The 22,201-nt window shown below is 35.1% G+C and overlaps 1 protein-coding gene across 1 annotated transcript in view; it reads left to right on the top strand.

Annotated features, from left to right (window-relative positions):
* The window catches only part of LOC131150702 (uncharacterized), a 46,228-nt gene extending 24,926 nt beyond the window's left edge, over positions 1-21,302 (top strand). Inside the window, exon 4 of the mRNA XM_058101585.1 lies at positions 20,882-21,302. Coding sequence (XP_057957568.1) covers positions 20,882-21,004 — 123 coding nt within the window. The 3' untranslated portion in view covers positions 21,005-21,302. The remainder of the gene's footprint in view (positions 1-20,881) is intronic.
* The last annotated feature ends 899 nt before the right edge of the window (positions 21,303-22,201 follow it).

Below are 22,201 nucleotides of genomic sequence, written 5' to 3'. Positions count from 1 at the left end.
AATATTCCACTAACTTATGAAATAGGTTACATTCTCTTTAAATAGATGATAATTCTCATCTAATTACTAGGGATGTTTACAACCTACTGAAAATAGAATATCCTATTTAAAATGGGAAGGAGTAAAATAGGAAAGACTATCTACATAATTGGGTAACATGCTACCCAAATCCCCTAGGATTGTGGAACCAAAAATAGCTAACATCAACTGATTTGTTAGCTGTAAGTCTCCTAAAGATCAGCTTCTAATAAAGGCCGACAGATTTCTAATAATTCTACATATATTTTATAAAATTGGAATTTCACCTAGTCTAGTTTTATGGATGGGGTTTTAAATTGTTGTGTGAAACTCTTTGGTATGTTTGTTTTTGTTTCTATATCTGCACTTGTGGTTTTGTTTGAACTTTCTTAAACTTGTATTTGCATCTGCAAGTGTTTAACTTTTGAGTGCCAGTGTAGACAAATTTTAAAAATTTATAACTTGTTTTTTCTTGGGTTAAAATGAACATTAGGAATGTTGTGTTGTGGAGTAGATAACATATGTAATATATATATTAGAAGATTGTTTCTTTCTCTCGTCTTTCTCAAGAATAACTTTCATTGTTTTGAAAGGCGAGGGTGACATTGTTTTTTATGACCTTTATTGTGGAGCCACACTAAAATATTTAGAGATGCACTGGAATGTTTTAGTTTATATTGAATTGGTTCAAAATTAGGATTCCAATTTATTAAGAGACAATTAAGCACCGTACAACATCCCCTTTAGCACAAATGTTGTAATTGTCAGTGTTTTAAGTAATAATGGAAATCCAGATAGAGTATAATGGTTGTATGGTGCATGATTTGACTTCAGTTAGAATAATGGTTTTAAAACCCGAAGCGGTGATCGGCCTGGTATGCTCACTGGGTTGGTTGGATCGGTTGAACTAGTGGGTTAACCTGGTGATCAAACTGGTGATGTCATCATAAAATATCATCTTTATACTCTATAGTATATGTCTTTATATAAAATTAATTTTAAAAAATATGAATTTATAGTTTTCTATTTCGTGAAAAAAAAAGCCATGTAAAATCTCATGAAAGATTTGAATATAATATAGCCTGCTATATTACACAATAGAATGTTATCTGCCTAGTAAGTCTTCCTTCCTCTCAATAGAACGACCAGGCTTCAAGCCTAGCCTTTTCCCATTCCTTACATTTCCTAGCAATTTTACAGTTGGGTCCACTCACTTGACCCACTGGGTCAGTTGGTTTAGGCTGAGTTGCACCAAGTTGGTCAAGTTGACCCCTGTTTAAATCAAATCTGGTTCTCCTCCTGTTTTCAGACCATCCAAGTCACTGCTTCCAGTCAAATGTAGTTCCCTTGGCTGGTCCAACCCGGTTTTATAAACTATGGCAGTCTTGGTTTACTAACATTGTTTGTAATGCCCAAAACATGACACTTTCAACGCTGATTTTCAAATTAGACAATTATCCCTGTGTTTTCCCAAAGGCAACCCAAGAGGGGGGATGAATTGGGTTACTTAAAAAATTAACCTTAATGGCGAGAAATAAATGCACACAAACAATTAAATCAAATACACAAAAGCAAATGAGATAGGGAGAAGAAAAATGCAAACTCTTAATAGTGGTTCGACTTATGTCCACCTCTTTTAAGAAACAAACTGCCTTTGGGTTTCACTAATACCAAACTCTTTACAATCCTCTTTCTTTACTTTGTGGCAAGGACACCAAATAAACACGATTGAATGAGAGAGATGAGAATTCCTCAGTAGGATAGATTTACAAGTGTAAGCACAAAAAGAAAATTATGAAGGAATGAATGAGCTTGTGGCACAAGAGTTTTGAAATGATTTTCAAAAGTGAGCAAATTTGTGCACAATAGAGTTTTTGAGAGGGAGAGCTTTTGAGACTTTCAAGTATCAATGTGAAATGCTTAATTATTGTTCATTTGACTTTAGAGGGCATATTTATATGAAATGAGGTTAAAGTAGTCGTTTTTGCCCATTTGGGGTCTGATTGCTGGTTGGGCTGGTTGATTGCTTACAGAGGTTGGTTGACTGTTCCATGCATACTGTCTAGGCCTGTCAGCCAACCAAATAGGGGCGCTAGACCACTTGGCCTATATTGCCAAGGCCAATTGACCGCCCTAGGCATCCAACCTTGAACAATCTCCTTCACATTTTTCTTATTTTAGCTACTTTTATGCCATAATTATTCATTTACTTTAGAGACTACATAAAATACAACTTAGAAAATGCAATTAAATACGAAATGAATGGGTCTTGAATATTCTTCAATCTTTGCCTAATTTTTAAGTCCTTAAACATATCCTTTAATCTTAAATTCATTAACAACCTGTGCATCACCGTTAAGTAATTAGTTCTTAAATAGTTTGTTATTGTCAAATTAAGCCATGAAACTTTGGGGCTAACAATCTCTACCTTTTTAATGATGACAAACTCCTTTTTGAAAAATGAGGGCGAAAGGCTCTCCCTAAACATATGCTTATTCCAAAGCACAATTTTCAAGCATTTTGCAATCTCAAGAAGTATTCATTAGTGAATATTTCAGCATTGCAACCAATTTGTTCACAAAGCATCAATTCATGAGTTCATAATAACCATGCAACGACATAATACTCAATTAGAATCTAACATTCACGAGTCATCATTTATAATTTATAATCGGCATCACAAGTCAATGTTCATGATTCATAATCAAAATGTACCATACATGATCCATGTTTTTAATCTCTCTCCCTTTGTCAACATAAAAAAGAAACCAAAAATGGGGAAAGAGAAAAGTCAGCATACATAGCCGGGGAGTTTATATACAAAATAAAGATATAAAGCATGTCTATAACTGAAGAAAAGTGTCTAGATGACACCACAACAATAGACAAGATTACAAACATCCAAGCAAAGCTAGTACAAGAGGTCAATAGCATTGGTGGCGGAGGAGGAGTTGGATACTGATCTGTGAGGGATTGCATCATTTGCTAGAAATGATTTTGTTGATCGAAGCGCATTTGATCCATATGTTGCGCCATATCCTGGAAGAATGAGAAAAGCTTCCGATCAATGTTGTCTCGCATAGCCCTACTATGCAATGTTGGAGTCCATCTATCCTCTCATACTACTCTGCTGCAAACATAGTTCCTCCATCTTATTGCTCATCTCTATCATGTCGTTGTACATCACTCAATCATTGTCCGAGTTATCTTCATCTTCTTCTTCTTCTTCTTCTTCTTCTTCATCCTCAGAGTCAGGCACAGGACGATCAAAGATGCATGCGGGCACGAGTGGGATATTCAAGACAATTGAGTATAGAAGCTAGATAGCTGCGTCAGGGACCCCAAAACGATGGGAAAAGCGAATAAACGACATCTCATACAACAAACAACAAGGTCACTCAGAGGAAGAGGGGGACTCAAAAGCATCCATCATGTAATTTTGAATGATATGATCAAGATTAATTCGGATTTGAGTGATGAGGGCGTATAAGATTTCAGCCTAAAAGTTGGTGAGGACATCAAAGTGGCTGCCCTTGGGGATGGTGTTATGAGCAAAGAAAAGGGTTGGAATGCCATATTTGGGAGGTAATTGGGTCATTTTATGGATATGATTGAATGCAGCATAAACTCGATCACAGGTGGGAAAATGATGAACAAAACCTCTGGTGATAGGTTTGTTGTAAAGAATGTTGGAGTTTTCAATGCGAAGTTCATTACAAATCAAATCATGGCTTACAACAAAAGACCGGTGTCAAACCTTAGTGGAAAAAGATTGACAATCGTATGAATTTTGATGTTCTTGTAGAATTCCCAAATCATAAGGGGGCTTACAAATTCAAATAAAACAGGGAAGTTTTCCCAGTCTATAACTCGAAACATTTCAGAAATTCCTAAAAGCATAAGTTGAGATAGTGTGAGACTTACCATAATGCACGGTGCGATCATTGAAATGGTTCCTCAGATTCTTTGTCTTACGGAGATGGAGGGGTAGGAGAATGTTTGTGAGGAGGAGGAGGACAGCGAGTGTTCTTCCATGCCATTCGCTTGAAGTGGCTACTAGGTGGTGCTTCACTAGTGGAGGCCATATTTGCGAAGACAAATTGGTGAAAGTGAAGAGGAAGAGATGTAGTGGATGGATCTGAGGAGAAATGAAGGTTTGAGATGTTACATTGAAGAGAGAAGGAGAGAGAGTGGGCTTTAGTGTTGAAGAGAGGGAAAAATGGGGCAAAAATGTGTCTTTTGGAGTTCTAAAAATCCTTTGCTGATAGGCCGGTTAACTGCTTGCCGGCACCTGGTTGATCACTTACGAGTACTTGATCGACTACCTCACCCCTATTGCCAAGGCCGGTCAACTGTGTTTAAATAACCAGTTGAATGCCCCATGACCCAATTGATCGTGTACCTTGGCCCGATAGATTACCCTGTAACTTGAATTTAGGCAAAAAAGAAGAAGAAGAAGAAGAAGAAGAAGAAGAAAGGATCAAAGGAGGAAGATTCAAAGAATAAGATGATGCAACATACAAAAGTACAACAAAACACATTAAATAGCCAAAAATGACTTGTTAAAAGAATGTTAATTAATCAAGGATGCATAAGTGAAGCATTTTCCTAATTGTGCAAAACCTATTCTCACCAAGGGGTTTTGTAAAAATATTAGCAAGTTGATTTTCAATGGGCACAAAAACAAGTTCAATATCCGCTTTTTGCACATGATCTCTTTTAAAGTGATGCCTAATATCAATGTGTTTGGTTTTAGAGTGTCGAATGAGATATTAGTCAAGTTAATTGCACTAGTGTTATCACACATAATAGGAACACAATCAAAATTCAAATCAAAATGATGTAGAGTCAAAGAGTTTCATTCAAAGAGTTTGTGCTACACTACTATCGGCTGCTATGTATTTAGTTTCCGCCATGGAAAGTGCAACATAGTTTTTTTTCTTGCTAAACCAAGCTACAAGTGGGTGTCCTAGGAAGTGACAAGTCCTATTAGTACTCTTATGACCCATTTTGCAACCGGTAAAATCAGTATCCGAATAATTTAAGAGTTCAAAGGGCATGCCTTTTGGATGCCGAAGTCCTAAGTTTTGAGTGTGAATAGGATGTTGAAAAATATGTTTTACGGAAACTAAGTGTGATTCCTTGGGATTAACTTGAAATCTAGCTCACAAACACTAAACACGATATTTGGTTTACTTGTGGTTAAATAAAGAAAGCTACCAATCATACCTGTATTTTGCTTGACATTTACACTTATTCCTTGCTCATCCTTGTCAAGCTTGGTTAAGGTACTTATAAGAGTGCCTAACTCCTTTGCTTCTTCATCCATGCCAAACCTCTTAAGTAATTCTTTGATGTACTTGGTTTGGTTGATGGAGATACCAATCATACCTCTATTTTGCTTGACATTTACACTTATTCCTTGCTTATCCTTGTCAAGCTTGGTTAAGGCACTTATAAGAGTGCCTAACTCCTTTGCTTCTTCATCCATGCCAAACCTTTAAGTAATTCTTTGATGTACTTGGTTTGGTTGATGGAGATTCCATCTTTCCTTTGCTTGATTTGGAATCCAAGGAAGAAGGTGAGCTTCCCGATCATGCTAATCTTAAATTCATTTTGCATTTCTTTTGCAAATTTCTTGCATAAAAGCTCATTAATAGCACCAAAGATAATATCATCTACATAAATTTGCACAAGAAGATTGCCATTATCTCTAGTTTTAATAGACAATGTTGTGTCAACCTTCTCCATTTTAAAACCGTTTTCAATAAGAAATTTACAAAGCCTTTCATATTGTGCTCTAGGAGCTTGCTTTAAATCATATGAGGCTTTTGAAAGTTTGAAAACATGATTTGGTAATTTTCGGTTTTCAAAACTGGGAGGTTGCTCAACATATATTTCTTCCTCAATGAATCCATTCAAGAGAACACTCTTAAAATCCATTTGATATAAATTGAAATTTTTGTAACTAGAGAAGGAAAGTAATATACAAATAGCTTCTAATCTAGCATCCGGAGCAAAAGTTTCATCATAGTCAATTCCTTGCTCTTGATTAAAATCTTGGGTAACAAGTCTAGCTTTATTTCTTATTATATTTCTGGATTCATCATGCATAGTAGTCAAAGGCGCAAAGCGCATTGAGGCGCAAAAGGTACTTGGAGCCGAGGTGAAGGCACTCACCTCACAAAGGTGTGGTGCACAATTATTAAAATTGTGTACAATGCCTATTTGATGGGTAATTGATATATGAAAACACATCAATAGTAATATTATAATTTAAAATGCCAAATATTCAATACCAGAGCATAAGCACATAGAAATTATAACAACCAAGTACCAAGTTCTAAGTGAAACAAACATAGTTCAACATAAGTAATTACATATGCAAGAGTTCAAGCTTTAATTTAGAAAGGAAATGAAATTTCCAGGCCCAAGGCCCAAAGGCATCAACATAGTGGCTTAATGCAAGTTAATCTATAACTTGCCAAGAGCTGTAGCAGCAAAATACTAAGCCCTGAGGAACATGAAGAAGAAGAAGAACTAAAGGAGAAGAAGAAGAAGCAGAATAGAAATTGAAAAAGAAGAAGAAGCAGAAGAAGAATTGAAAAAGAAGAAGCAGAAGAACTGAAGAAGAAGAAGAAGAAGCAGAATAGGAATTGAAAAAGAAGCAGTAAAAGAAGAAGAAGCTGAAGAAGAAGGCAACAACAACAGCAACAACAAAATAACGAAGACTGGCGATGACGACTCAATCGCTCAAAGCCTCTCGCTTGTTCGAAGGCTCTGGTGAGGCTCTCTTTCTGGAATAAGGCTCGAAGATGAAGGTTGTGTTGGTTTGAAGGCTTGAACTTGAAGGCTCAAGCGAAGGCTCTCTTGCTGGCAGAAGGCTCGAAATGAAGGTTGTGCTGGTTCGTAGACAAAGGACTCTTGCGAAGGCTCGAAGACTCGAAGGCTTGAAGATGAAGGTATTTCGTGTTGGTTCGAAGGTTTAGGGACTAAGATTGTGCTGGTTCAAAGGCTCGAACCTCGAAGACGAAGGGCTCTTACTATGGCTCTCTTGCTGGTGAAGGCCCAAAGACATAAAGATGAAGCTTGGATTGCTTTTTTCGCGTTGGTGCAAAGGCTTAAAGGCAAAGCCTGGACTTGTTGGTTTAAGTCGAAGCCTCTGGCTAGGACTAGGGTTTGGGCTAGGGCTAAGGCTAGTTTGAGTTTGGCTACGTTTTCTTTCTTAAAGGTTAAGAAAAAAAATGAAGTTAAAAGGTCAGATATCTCAGGCGCGACTCACTGCGCTTGCTTGCGCCTCTTGAAGGTTGCCTCGCCTCAACCCTGAAGAGGCGTTAGCCTTGTCGCCCAACTGCACCTCGTGCTAGAGGCGCGCTTTTGATTACTATGTCATCATGTTTGTTCTATAAACCCATTTTGTTCCAATTATCAGATAATCATTAGGTCTTTCAACAAGATTCCAAATTCTGTTTCTTTCAAACTGATTTAATTCCTTTTGCATAGCCATTGCTCAACTTTCATCAATTATAGCATCATTTATGTTGTGTATTCAATTTGAGATAGAAAAACCATACTATTCACAAAGTTATGCAAGTTTGATATAGTTTTAATCGCTAATGATGGATCTCCAATTATTTGACTTTTAGGGTGATTTGAAACAAATTTTCAAGCTTTGAGAAAATCAATTAGAGTTGAAGTTTCATTAGTTGGTTCATTAGTATTCTTTGAAGGTTTATTAGATTTTGCTTGTTCTCCTTCAATTTCTTCATCGTTATCAAAATTAGTGGAAATTGTGGGCAAATTTTCATCAAAGTCAACATGTATTGATACTTCAACTATTAAAGTGTTTTTCTTTTTTTAAACACCCTATATCTTTTCTAGTTGATGGATATCCTAGGAAGATTCCTTCATTTGATTTTGCATCGAATTTACCAAGATTGTCTTTTGTATTTAAGATAAAACATTGACATCCAAAGACTCTAAAGTATTTTATGGTAGGATTTGTGTCATGCCAAAGTTGTTTTCTTGATGATTATGACGAAATGTGTTAACTGTTTTGGCCCTAAAATATTGAGGTAAATTATATTCATTTAGTATTGTTCTAGTCATTTCTTGAAGTGTTCCATTTTTTTTTTCTTTCAATTGCTTTATTTGTTGATGTGTTTAGTTGTTGAAAAATTGTCTTTATACCCATTTTCATTACAAAAATCTTCTTACTGAATATTATCAGATTTACCTCCATGATCACTTCGTATACTAGCAATTTGAAAATCCTTTTCATTGTGAACCAATTTACAAAACTTCTTAAAGACAAACAAAGCAGCATTCTTATTTACAAGAAAACACATTCAAGTAAAACGAGAATAATTATCAACATTCACAAAGACATATGATTTACCACCTAAACTAGCAATTCTAGAGAGTCCAAACAAATACATATGCAAAAAAGTTGTAAAGGTCTAAAAGTATATACTACATTATTTTGTTCAAAACTTGTTTTGACTTGTTTTTCCTTTTGACATGGTTCACATAATTTATCTTTTTAAAATTTAAGATTAGGAATTTCATTGACTAATTCTTTTCTCAAAAGTTTAGATAAAGTATGCATGCTGCAATGACCTAATCTATGATGCCACTACCAAGATCATCATTTACCATGGAAAGACCTCTAACATTTTGATCATGCAAGTCATTTAAATCAACAAATATGGTTTGATTATTCATTTTATTCACAATTTTATAGAAAACAAGATAACCTTGATCACACAATTGGCTAATACTCAACAAGTTATGCTTTAATCCTTTAACAAGTAGCACATCATCAATAATAAGTGAATTGTTACCAATGGTACTAATGCCAACAAATGTACCTTTTCCATAATCTCCAAAAGTGACACTTCATCCGTTTTGATGAGGGAGAGAAATTACTTTGGTTATGTTTTAGAGCATTCACTATCCAAAAACTATTTGCTTAAGCTTGACTTGGACTTCAGGCAAACTAACAAATCACAATCAACTAATGACTTTTGGTACCCAACTTTTCTTGGATTCTTGAATGTTAGTGACTTTGTTTAGAAGTCCAAACTCGTGGAGTATGATTTTGAATGGGTTTGGTTCCCTTAGGTATCTAAATTTTTTTTACACCATAGTTTTGATTTTTCTTGATTAAGAATAAGAATAGTGACCTTTCCTTCTACAAAAAAATGCATTTGAGAAAGGGTCTGTTGTTTGGGTTGATTGGTTAAAATAGTTTTTGTAAATTTTTGTACCTAATCCCCGCTTTATAAAAAATCTTTGGTTAGCTAAAATCTTATTTAGGTTCTCCTTTCCTTGAGTGAATTCGCAAGAATTAGGTTGAGGTCTTTAACCTTCTTTTTCAAACTTTCATTTCTTCTTTCAAATTATTTGTAGGAGAGTTGGATGAAATTTTAACTTTCAAATTTTCATTTTCTTTTTTAAGAATTTCATTTTCATTGGACAAAAGGGTCAGTTTTCTATTAAGCTCCTTATATTTGGTGCTCAAGGCCTTCAAATCATCATGCATTTTATTAAGGGCATCAAATAGTTCATCATATGAAGGTTGTTTTAATAGAAAGAGAGTTTGTTTCCTTATTATCCTCAATGACCGTAAGGTTTCCAACTTCAAAGCCGGTGTTCGAATTGGAGTCACTATCCTCCCATATTGTGTTGAAGGCTTTCTTCTTGAACCTTTTATTATCCTTTTTGAGAGTTGGGCAACCATGTCAAATGTGACTTGTTTCTTTGCACTTATAGCGAATGATTTGATCTTTCTTGCTAGCTTTTCTTCATCATTATCGTCATCTTCCTCGTTTTTTGTAAAGGTAAGTGCAAATGTTTTCTTCATGTATTCTACGTCCATTTTTTTCTAGGTCTCCATCTCATGTGCTAAGAGGGACTCAAACAACTTTTCCAATGGAAGTGCTTCTAGGTCTTTTGTTTCTTGGATGGCGGTCTTCTTAGCCTCCCACTCCTTTGGTAAACACCTAAGAAAGTAAGAATCCTTTGCACTAGTTCAAAATTAGTTTTGTTCTTGCCAAGAGATTTTAAGAAATTTATGATATTTGTAAATCTAGTAAACATATCATTGATCTTCTCATTAGGTTTAATTTTAAACAATTCACATTTGGTTACAAGTATATTAATTCTAAATAATTTATCCTAGAGGTTTCTCACGAGTTACATGGAGCACGTGCCAAATTTGATTTGCGGAAGTACATACTATAATGCGATTGAATTCATGGCTTTGGAATTTATTTGATGCATGTATTTCTCATTTTCATCTCACTTATTTCTTGGTTTTGGTTAGACTTCTCCATTTTCCACAATGGTTGGGACAGTGTATCCCTCTTGGATAACATCTCAAATTTTAAATTCTAGGGAGTTTAGAAAAATGGTCATTCTATTTTTCTAATAAGCAAGATCGGTTCCATTTAAAAATGGTGGTCTAACGATAGAGAATTCCTTAACACCAACGTTGACAATTACCATGGATTTATTTTAAGACTGTTAAGTCAACAAAAATAAAGCTTTTGCTTTGATACTAATTCTTGTTCCAAAGGCAACCCAATAGAGGGGGTGAATTGGGTTACTTAAAAAATTAGCCTAAATGATAAGAAATAAATGCACGCAAACAATTAATGCAAATACACAAAAGTAAATGAAATAGGGAGAAGAAAAGTGCAAACTCCTTATAATGGTTTAGATTCCTCAAGCATACGTCCACTCTCTCAAGGAACAAACCGCCTTGAGGTTCCACACTTCCACCAATATCAAACTCTTTACAATACCCTCGCTTCACCTAGTGACAAGGTCCCCAAATACAAAACGTTGAATGAGAGAGAAGAGAACTACTCAGTAGGAAAGATTTGCAAGGGTAAACACACACACACACACACACACACACACACACACAAAAAACTCTCGAGGAATGAATGAGTTTATGACAAAATAGTTTTGAAATGATTTTCAAAAGTGAGCAAATTTTAACACAATAGAGTTTTTGAGAGAGGAGAACTTTGGAGACTTTCAAATATTAATGTGAAATGCTTAATTATTGTTCATTTGGCTTTATAGGGCTTATTTATATAAAATGAGATTAAACTATATATTTTTGCTCGTTTGGTTCTAATTATTGGTCTGGCTAATTGATTGTTTACAGTAGATTGGTCAACTTGGTACGAGCCGCTACAGTAACAAGATTGTTGAAACCATTTACGTCCCAATGCTCCATTTTTCTTTGGAAAGTTGGAGTAGTGATTTTAATCTTTTGCAAAGAAATAGATCCCAAGATTTAAACTACGCAATTCATGAAGATTTTTTGGGTGTGCAAACTGGATAACGTTCTTGAAGTACAATAACTAAATTGTCTTTTTTTGATGGAAGTTGTTTCTTTTTTCTTTTTCTTTTTTTTTTGGTAGAGACATATCTCTCAAACTTTTCATGGCTAGAACCAAATATGCTTCTTTTTTAGGCACTCTCCCTCTCCCTCTGTCTCTCTCTCTCTCTCTCACACACACATGCACCCTGCACAAACACATGCACATGCACATCTTTCAATTGGATAAAAAAGAAAAAGAAAGAGAATAAAAGAAGAACATGTGTTATATGTGAGCTCGAGAAGATAAACTTCATAGAGTTTTGTAACCCTTTTTTATGTGTATCAAGACATGGCAATTGGATGCCAATGCTAACGTTGTATTTTGAATTTATAATCAATGTTACCAAGAAACATGGAATGTAGAACAGAATGAGATCATGGCATGGTACATGCTCTAAAGTGCAGAACGTTAGGAGTATATTTTGGAGAGGATGTTGAGGTGTTTTTAAATGCATAAGATATTTTCCATTGTGGAATAGGTTAATAATGAATGGACTTTATATGTGATGATAGCTGACTTTTAACTAATAAAAAGTTATGTGAAAAACATTGAATTAGAACTTTGGATGGATAGACTTAGTGTTCAGGAACGAAAATGTACCACATTTTGGAATGTTTGTATCAATACATGGTTCGCTAAGGTTTTAGTGTTTTTTGGTTACTACGATTTGTATCTTTTCTAAGATATCTTTTTGATGGAATATAAAAAAGGTGTTATCTTACATGACAAATGATTGGGCCATAGTTGTGTAGGAAAGTATTAAACTAAAAGTACAGATATATGCTTCTAAATTTTTAGTATGACTATAATAGAATATATGGGTAATAGTTATCCTAAAACTAGGGGTTAAAAGTAGGAAAGCATAAGAATGATATTTAAAATGTAACAAAAATGAACCTTTGTATTATGTTGGTCTGATTATGCATAATGATGGAAAGTCGGGAAGTATTGCCTAGAAATTTTGAGTTGGATGATTAGGTGGAGAAATATCAAAATATCAAAGAAAATATTATAAGAAATGTCATACAATGATTGTGGGCCAATCTTATTTTATGGTAGAACATTGTGTGATCGAGGGAAAAAATATCCTTGAATTATACAATAACACAACAACAAAACCCAACCTTATGTCCCACTAGGTGGGGTCAACGACATGAATCATTTTCCACCAATTTATGTGATCATGGACAATTTCTACCAACAAATTCATGGCTGTTAAATCCTTACTATCTCATTCCAAGTTATTTTAGATCTACTCTTACCCCTTCTACTACCCCTTACAATAACTAATTCACTCTTCCTCACTGGCGCACTATGTGACCTACGTTGCAAGTGCCCAAACCATTTAAGTCGCCCCTCCCTTATCTTATCTTCTATAGGAGGTATGCCTAATTTACTACGAATATGTTCACTTTTTAATTTATCTTTTAGTGTTATACCATTCATCCGTATAAGCATTCTCATCGCGACAACTTTCACTTTTTGGATATGTTGTTTTTTAGTTACCCAACATTTTGATTCATATAGCATAGCTAGTCTTATAGCCGTCCTATAGAATTTTCCTTTTAATTTTAAAGGTATTCTACGATCACAAAGCACACTTGAAACACTTCTCCATTTTATCCAACTTGCTTTAATTCTATGCACTACATCTTCTCCTTCATCTTCCATAATAGATCCAAGGTATCAAAATCTATAAGTGCTATTTATTTGTACATCATCAAGTTTAACTTTGTCTCCAATATTCATCCTACTATTATTTGAAATTATATTTCATATATTCTGTCTTATTTCTACTTATCCTAAAGCCTCTAGATTCTAAAGCTTCTCTCCATAATTCTAACTTAGCCTCTACCCCACCCCTTGAATACAATATCATCTACAAACAACATACACCATGGAACCTTATTTTGGAAACTCCCAGTCAGTTGATCCATCACTAAAGCAAAAAGATAAGGGCTCAAAGCAGATCCTTGATATACACCTATTGTGATTGGAAATTCTCTAGTCTCTTCACCTATAATCCTTAAATTAGTCATTACTCCCTCGTTCATATCCTTAATAACATCAATATACCTACTACATACACTTTTTTTGTTTTTTCTAAAACTCGCTATAGAACTTCCCTAAGTATCATGTGCTTTCTCTAAATCAATAAATATCATATGCAAATCTCTCTTATTTTTCCTAAACTTTTTCACTAATCTTTTTAAAAGATATATAGCTTATGTCGTAGATCTCTCAGGCATAAAACCAAATTGATTTTCTGAGACCGTCGTTTCTAGCCTTAACCTTTGCTTAACTATCCTTTCCCACAGTTTCATCGACTCATAAGTTTAATTTCATGATAGTTATTACAATTTTGGATATACCCTTTATTTTTTGTATATAGGTATTAAAGTACTTTTCCTCCATTCATTTGACATTTTCTTAGTTTTTATAATTGTGTTAAATAAATTAGTTAACCATATAATTCAATTATCACCTAAGCATTTCCAAACTTCAATTGGAATGTTATCTGGTCTTATAGCTTTTCCATTTTTCATATTTTTTAGTGCAAACTTAACTTCATTAACTCTAATCTTACGAATAAATCTCATATTTTTAGTCTCTTCCTCATTTGTCAATTCTAAGCTTAACCCTTCTATTTGGTTTTCATTAAATAGCTTAGTAAAGTAACTTAGCCATCTTTCTTTTATGTATTCTTCCTTAACCAAGACAATCATCCTCACTTTTTCTACATTTTACATTACCTAAGTCCTTACTTTTTCTTTCTCTAGCTCGAGTAAGTTTAAATATATCTCTTTTCCCTTCTTTTTATATCTAATCTATCATACAAATTATTAAATGATCTATGTTTTACTTCACTAACGACCTTTTTTGCATGTTTTCTCACCTCTTTGATTTCAAAGGTATCCATGTCTCTACATTTTTGCCATGTTTTATGCCAAATTCTTTTTGTTTTTACGGTTTTATGAACATCTTGATCCCACTACCAACTTTATTTGCTATTAGAGAATCTTCCTCTTGACTCACCTAAAATCTCTTTTGCTGTTTTTTTTTATAGAATTAGCTATCCCACTCCAAAGAGTATTTGTGTCTACACCATATAATCCAATTACCATCTTTGATCAGTTTATCTTTAAATTTTATTATATTTTTTCCCTTAAGGTTTCACCATCTAGTTCTCTTGCATTAATTTATTTTATCCTTTCTCTTTCATTTTTTAATACACATATCTAACACAAACTCTATGTTGTGTGGTTAAGCTTTTGCTTGGGATTAACTTTACAATCCTTACATGATAAATGATCTACCCTCCTAATTAAGAAAAAATCTATTTGACTTTTTATTTTGTCAACTTTTGAATATTATTAAGTGTTCTTCTCTCTTCTTAAAGCAAATATTTATTGTAATAAAATCGTATGACATAGCGAAGTCTAAGATCATCTCTATAGACTCATTTTTGTCTCCATATCCATATCCTCCATGCATCTACTCATGACCTTTATTATCCCTTCCAATGTGTCCATTCAGATATGCTCCTATGAATATTTTCTCAATCGCTGATATGCATTGTATAATATTATCTTCCTAAAATTGTCTCTTAAGATTTTATGATATGCCTACTTGAGAAGCATAAGCATTAATGATATTTATTATCTCTTGGTCTAAGACTATTGTGATTTTTATAATTCTATCCCCTACTCTAATTACATCTACAATACTATATTTCAAGTTTTTGTCTACAATAATTCCTACCCCATTCTTATTTTTTTCTTTTCCAAGTGTATCAAAGTTTAAATCCCGATTTATCAATTTCTCTGGTTTTCTCCCCCACCCACTTAGTTTCTTGAAGGCAAATTATATTAGTTTTTCTTCTAATCATTTTGTTCACAATTTTTTGCTTTTACCTATAATTGTTTCTATATTCCAAGTTGCTAATCTAATCTTAGTTTCTTGAACTAACTTCTTTACCCGCCCACATCCAAAATGACATGGGAACCCTCGTATATTTGACAACGTACTTGTCTTTGTTTTGGTGGGTCATTTCTTTGAGAAACTTGCAGCAATATATTGTTCTTCTTTCTCCTTGGTAAATCTTCTAGAGAAACAATATATTGCAGTGGCCATTACATGATTAGACAAGTCAGCCACTCAGTCGCTATAGAAGCATAGAAATAAGACTATGGAACACACATGGTTTATGAAGCCTTTTGGTTGGATAAGTTAGCCACATAGTTGTTTTTTTGTTTAGCTTTATTCAAGGGTATTTAGGTAATTTTGGTAATTGTTAGAATGGATCATAGTTGTGGCGTATGACCCATTACTTTCATTTGGATCAAGTTAGCGCCAAGTTCTGAATTTGGGTTTTTGATATTTGCAGTGTAGTAAGTTCATTGGTCTTTAAATGTGTTTTATCCTTTGATCAAAACTCAGCTCCAAGTATTTCTTGGTCCCCAAGTGTCTTTTAAGTATCATGTAATAACTTTATGGGAGTTAAAAGAGTTGGATGAATGAGAATTTGAGTTTGGATTTGTGTGTATCTTGCTACAGTGCTCTCAGGTTACTGTTCACAACATTGTAAGACATTTTAAATTGTAATTTCCTACTTCCAATGCAAGGTTGCAAGCCTAATGAAAGGCCCTTTCTTGTACCCTGCACACCTTAAGGTTCTATACCCTTTGCATACTTTTAGACCTATCCTTTCGAAGTAAAGGGGGTAGTCCGGTACACAAAGTGAAAACATAATGGAATTTCTGTATTTCTTAAATAATTTTGTACAAACCAATATATAGTATTTATAATACAATTGGAAAAAACTAAATATGGAAACAATCTCATAAAAGAATCTCTCTCAATAATATACAATCCTCTACATATATACTTCCCTAAAATACTTAAAGATACTCAGGATTTCTACACTTCCCCTCAAGTTGGATCATAGATATTGATCATATCCAACTTACAAATGAAATCATCAAAGCTCTGTCGGGCTAACCCTTTGGTAATGATGTTTGTAGTTTGTTCCTTGGTAGGTACATAAGTCATACAGATGGTTCCTTCTTCAATCTTCTCTTTGATAAAATGTCGGTCCGCTTCTACATACTTAGTTCTGTCATGTTGAACTGGATTGAGAGAGATACTAATGGCTGCTTTGTTGTCACAATAGAGTTTGATAGGGAATTTCACCGAGATCTGTAATTCTTCCTAGAGTTTTCGTAACCACAGTCATTCATATATCCCTTGTGCAACTGCTTTAAATTCAGCTTCAGCACTACTTCGAGCCACTATATTCTGTTTTTTGCTCCTCCAAGTTACCAAATTTCCCTATACAAAGGTACATTTTTCGGTGGTAGACCTTCAATCTTCTGTTGATCCTGCCCAATTCGCATCTGTGAAAATTTCTACTTCCTTGCTTTTACATTTCTTGAAGAAGAGTCCTTTGCCTAGAGCGCCCTTGAGGTACCTAAGGATCTTGTATGCAACATCTAGGTGAGTCTTGTTCGGTGAATGCATTGTTGGCTTACCACACGTACGGAAAATACAATGTCGGGTCTGGTATGTGATAGATAGATTAGTTTACCAACCAATCTTTGGTACCTCTCACTTTCAATTAGTATTCTGCAGTCTTCAATCCTCTTTACTACTTCAATCGGGGTTTCACTAATGCCAGTTTTGGTTAGAAGATCAAGGATATACTTTCGCTGAGAGACACTGATACCCCCTTTTTTAATCTAGCAACTTCCATTCCCAAGAAGTACCGCATTCGTCCCACGTCTTTAACTTCAAACTCAGTAGTTAGGACTTTCTTCAATCTTTCCATCTTCATTGTATCATCTCCAATTAGGATTATATCATCAACATACACTATCAGAATTGTTTTCTTACCACTTTCAGATTGTTGGAAGAACATAGTGTGATCTGATTTCCCTTGTCGATATCCTTGGTTCTTTATCACCTTCGCAAATTTGTCGAACCATGCTCTGGGAGATTGCTTGAGTCTATACAGGGATTTCTTGAGTTTACATACTCTGTTTTCTTCACCTTTCTTACTGAAACCCGATGGTATCGTCATGTAGACTTCTTATAAGTCGCCATTTAGAAATGCATTCTTAATGTCGAGTTGCTGTAGTGGCCAATCTAAGTTAGCTGCCAAGGACAGGAGGACCCGAATTGTATTTAATTTTGCCATTGGTGCAAATGTCTCCGTGTAATTAATGCCATAGGTCTGTGTAAACCCTTTTTGCAACAAGTCGGGCTTTATACCGTTCAACTGTCCCATTAGGGCTATATTTCACTGTGAAGACCTATTTGCAGCCTACTGACTTCTTTCTTCTCGGCAAATTCATAACATCCCAAGTTCCATTTTTTTTCTAGGGCCCACATTTCCTCCATGACCACTTCCCTCCATTAAGGAATCTCTAGGGCTTCCTGGATATTCTTTGGAATTTTTTTCCTGTCAAGGTTAGAGGTAAAAGCACGATACCTTGTAGACTGAGTTTTATAAGACATGTATTTTGACCAGGGATATAGAGTACATGACCTAATTTGTTTTCTGACTGCAATGAGTAAATTGATGTCATCAAGTGCAGACTTATTAGAAGGAAGCTCATGGCCATCTATAACCTGATTGGGATTGGACGTGGACTTATGGTTGCTCGGAGCTATCATCGGTTCCAACTCTTTTGGCGTGTCAAGTATGAGATTCTCCCTGTTCTTTATTTTTGGCTTTCTTGAGTAATCAAGTATTTCTTTATTGTTTTGTTTTTTAGCATCTCCCCTTGAGTTTAAGTGATCTTTTGCACATGATAGGCCAGGAAATGATGTAATGGATAGGTCGGGAAATGATGCAATGGCAGACTCAGTAGATGACATAGATTCATCAACAGAAAAGTCAAAGAACCGATCTTCACTCCACTTCTCCCCCTGAAGAGAGGGTTTTTGGAAATAAGGGGTGGTTTTAAAGAATGTGACATCAAGGCTAACAAACAATTTTTTTGTGACAGGATAATAACATTTGTAGCCTTTCTAAGTAGGAGAGTAACCAATAAAAATGCATTTAATGGCACGAGGTTCCAATTTATCCCGATTGTGAGCATGAACATGAACAAATGCAGTACATCCAAAGATTTTCAGAGAGAGATTGGAGTAGAGCCGAGAGTTAGGAAAACATTCTTGGAATTTATGGAGAGGAGTGGCAAAAAAAAGAACCCGACTTGACATTGTTTTAATGAGATGTGTAGCTCTGTTACAATGGCATCGTCCCAAAAATATTTTTTTCATATTTGTAGTCAACATCAATGCCCAAGCTGCCTCAAGAGTATGCCTATTTTTACGTTCAGCAACCCCATTTTGTTGAGGGGTATTCACACAGGAACTTTGATGAACAATTCCATTTTCTTGAAGATAATGTATCAAGATATCATTGAAATATTTCATACCATTATCAGTACGTAAAATTTGAATGTGAGTTTGGAATTGTGTTTGAATCATGGAGTGGAAACTGACGAAAATAGAGCGAACTTCAGTTTTATCTTTTAACAAGTAAACCCAACAAATACGAGTATGATCATCAATAAAAGTAACAAACCATTTCGTATGTGTGCGAGTAAAAGAACGTGAGGGCCTCCATAAATCACTGTGAATCATAGTAAACGGGCTCGAGAGGTTGAACTAATGACGAAAGAAAGTGAGACCCAACCTATGCATCCAAAGGATACCTTTCAGAGAACGTGGTAAAAGATGTTCTTCGTAGATGACATTGTTTCCCATTTCTCCTTTTCTACCGAGAAAATCAGCCGCATTATTGCCTTCCCTATATTGATGGATCACCATGAAGTTCACTCCTTCTAGCTCCACCACGAGGTCCTCCAAAAAATCCCAAAGATACCACAAGGTACATCTACCTTTCCGAAGCCAATGAACAATAATTCGCGAGTCACTTTCAATAATTACATTAAAATGATGAAGTCGTTTGCATAAACGAATTCCTTCTAGAATCTCCTAAAAGAATCTCTCAATAATATACAATCCTCTACATATATACTTCCCTAAAATACATCATGATACTCATCATTTCTACACAAAGCTCCTGCGTATGCGGGTTTGGGAAAGGGGCGGACCACTATGGGTCTATAGGATGCATTCTTGCCTTGCATTTTGGCAAGAGGTTGTTTCCACACCTCGACCCCGTGGCCTCTAGGTCACATGGTGACGACTTTACCTATCCTACTAAGTAAACAACTCAATTGCATCAAGTAAACCATGTTTCTCCAGAGATTCCTGCAACCTGTCTCCCTACTACCGGCCATCAAACAGCCCCCGACTTACCTTATTTCAGGCTAACTTCTTCCTCTACTTGTGTTTCAAACCCATGACAGTACAATTGTTTTGGCAACCAATGTATAGCATACCACTAGACAATATTTGCAGTCGTGAGAAGTCATTTGTAGGACTAACTGAGGGCAACCAAAAGATATAGTTAAGATGATTTCAGCAAAGATAAGTGATTGCGCTGATGAGGATAGATTTGATTCAGATAACTGGCGCTATAGGAACAAATGGAGGGCAAAGAATTGTAGGTTGAGGTTTTGGGAATAGTCATAATGGGACATGATGGCCTACAATTTAAAAGAAGAGATGACTGGCTTGAATGGCAAAAAAAAGGTTGTGGCCCCCTTATATTGCTGATGAGAAATAATGAATAAATTACATTTTATCTACTGTTATGATGCCTTGTATATTTTTATTTCTGTTATCTTCTCTTGATGTTAATTTTTCATCTCAATCACTCAATGTTACCTAGAACATGGAATTTTCCAATTTGTGGAGTAGGATATGTAATGGAATGCGCATATCAGTTCATGGTTTGTTAGGTCCTAGCATTTTCTAGTAATTATGATGTTTCTTTTGTTGAATTTCTTGGAGGTGTTAACCATTTAGTGTTGGCAACCTCAATAATCTCTTATAATGTTTTGGAAAATCAATTATTGAAAAGATGCCAACTGTGGTTAAGTAATTTGACTCTTTGACCTATTCACATGGCTTGTGATGTACCCAAAGAAGGGACAAAGGGATTAGAGAATAGAAGCAAGGATACTTGTATGATAACTTCTTTATTTGTTCCATATAATTATACAAAATTTGGTGAGGACAGAGCCGGCACATTCTATATATGTTCAAAAGCACATGCACATGCACATGCATTTGAGGGCGCACTTGTTAATATGCAACTGTTTTACTGTTGCTGCAGTTTGACATTTGAGTGTCATGCTGTTTTTTTGTTTTGCATTTGTATGGTATTGATGTATCACTTTTCAGAAGAATTTTACAGCTCAATTACTGAAATGCGTTCATATACTTTCTTACCTGCCAGCACATGTTGACAAATACTGCTCCTATGCCATTTCTGATTCAATATATTTTCAAGCTGACTAAAACTTGCGACTTTACTTGCACAGTTGGAAGGGACTAAATTTGATGGTGTTGACTTGTCGGGAGGGGAATATGCAGAATATGATGAGAAGGGAAATTGCCCAGTTATGATATCCAACCTTCGTGCGACTTTTCATGTGGATAGGTAGCTTTATGCAACGGGAGCGTGTTCATCACTGGTGTATAAAGGGGGTGTGCACAAAACTGCATTGTGTAGTGGGTGCGAAAAATCTAACATCATGTTGATATCTTTGAAGAACTAAGTTTCATGGATATATAACTAGCAGCTCTGAGCTGATTAATGGAAACGCGCTAATCGCTTTGAATTGTTGTAAGTAGTGTGACTAGTGTCATAGGTATATATGCTGAAACAGATGAAGACTGATGAATTTGTTCGAAAAATTTGGTGAATGGCTATAAAATTTGAGAATGACCCTTTTCACGTCAGTAGGGTCCTGCGATGCATTGCTTTTTTGGGAAAGAGCTAGTGTAACAATTGTGTTCAAAATATATGGCTATGCGTTTTCGCCTCATGAATCCTGCAGGTCAGGTCTTGTATTCAGCTCTCTGCAAATGCAGATTTTGACAACAAAATGGCTGCCTCTTGGAAATTGGAGTATAGATAAAATAAGATTTATGAAAAAAGAAATGTCGTACAATTCCAAAAGAGTGACGAAAAAAATGAGATGATTTGTTAATAACACAAATTTCCTTGCCTCTGCATTTTACAAATTAGGGGAGCAAGGGAAACTCATTTAGGGATTCAACGTTAGTTGTATGATATGGGATGTATATTGGTGTGTAGATAATGGTAATGGATGATGTAGGATGATTGATATTATGAACTTTAAAAACTCAGAGTTGATAGAAATGTTTCCTTGATTTGGAAACTATTTGGTTTTGATTTTTGGATTTGTAGCATCTCCAATTGGTTGGAATTTTAAAATATTTGTATCAATCAAATTTTGAACTCGATGTTTGAGTTAAGCAAGAGTTTGTGGCATGATTGGGAGCATTCATATGATACTAATGAAAAACTGGAACTATGAAATCTCACATTTTGCATGGGTTTTGAAGGTATAGTTAAAATCTTTCCTTTTTGACATCAATGATGGTATAGAGAAACAAAGTGTTATGAATTCTCTTTCGGGCATGGGAGTGGAATTATTTTGGCTAGAGTTGAGGTTTGGTATGTTAGGAGTATTAGTTGACTAGTTAATGATAAGTTGAGTTGAATATGTGCAAACAACTTGGATAGTTTGATTCTATGCCTTGCCATGAGATACCACGCTGAATTGCCCATTCTTTCTTCTCTTTTTGATAAAAGTCTACTTTGTAGTGACTTG

This window comes from Malania oleifera, chromosome 3 (genome assembly GCF_029873635.1).
Source record: "Malania oleifera isolate guangnan ecotype guangnan chromosome 3, ASM2987363v1, whole genome shotgun sequence".
NCBI classification, from domain to species: Eukaryota; Viridiplantae; Streptophyta; class Magnoliopsida; order Santalales; family Ximeniaceae; genus Malania; species Malania oleifera.
The sequence above is the reverse complement of the archived record's forward strand: the minus strand, read 5'-3'. Positions and strand labels throughout refer to the sequence as shown.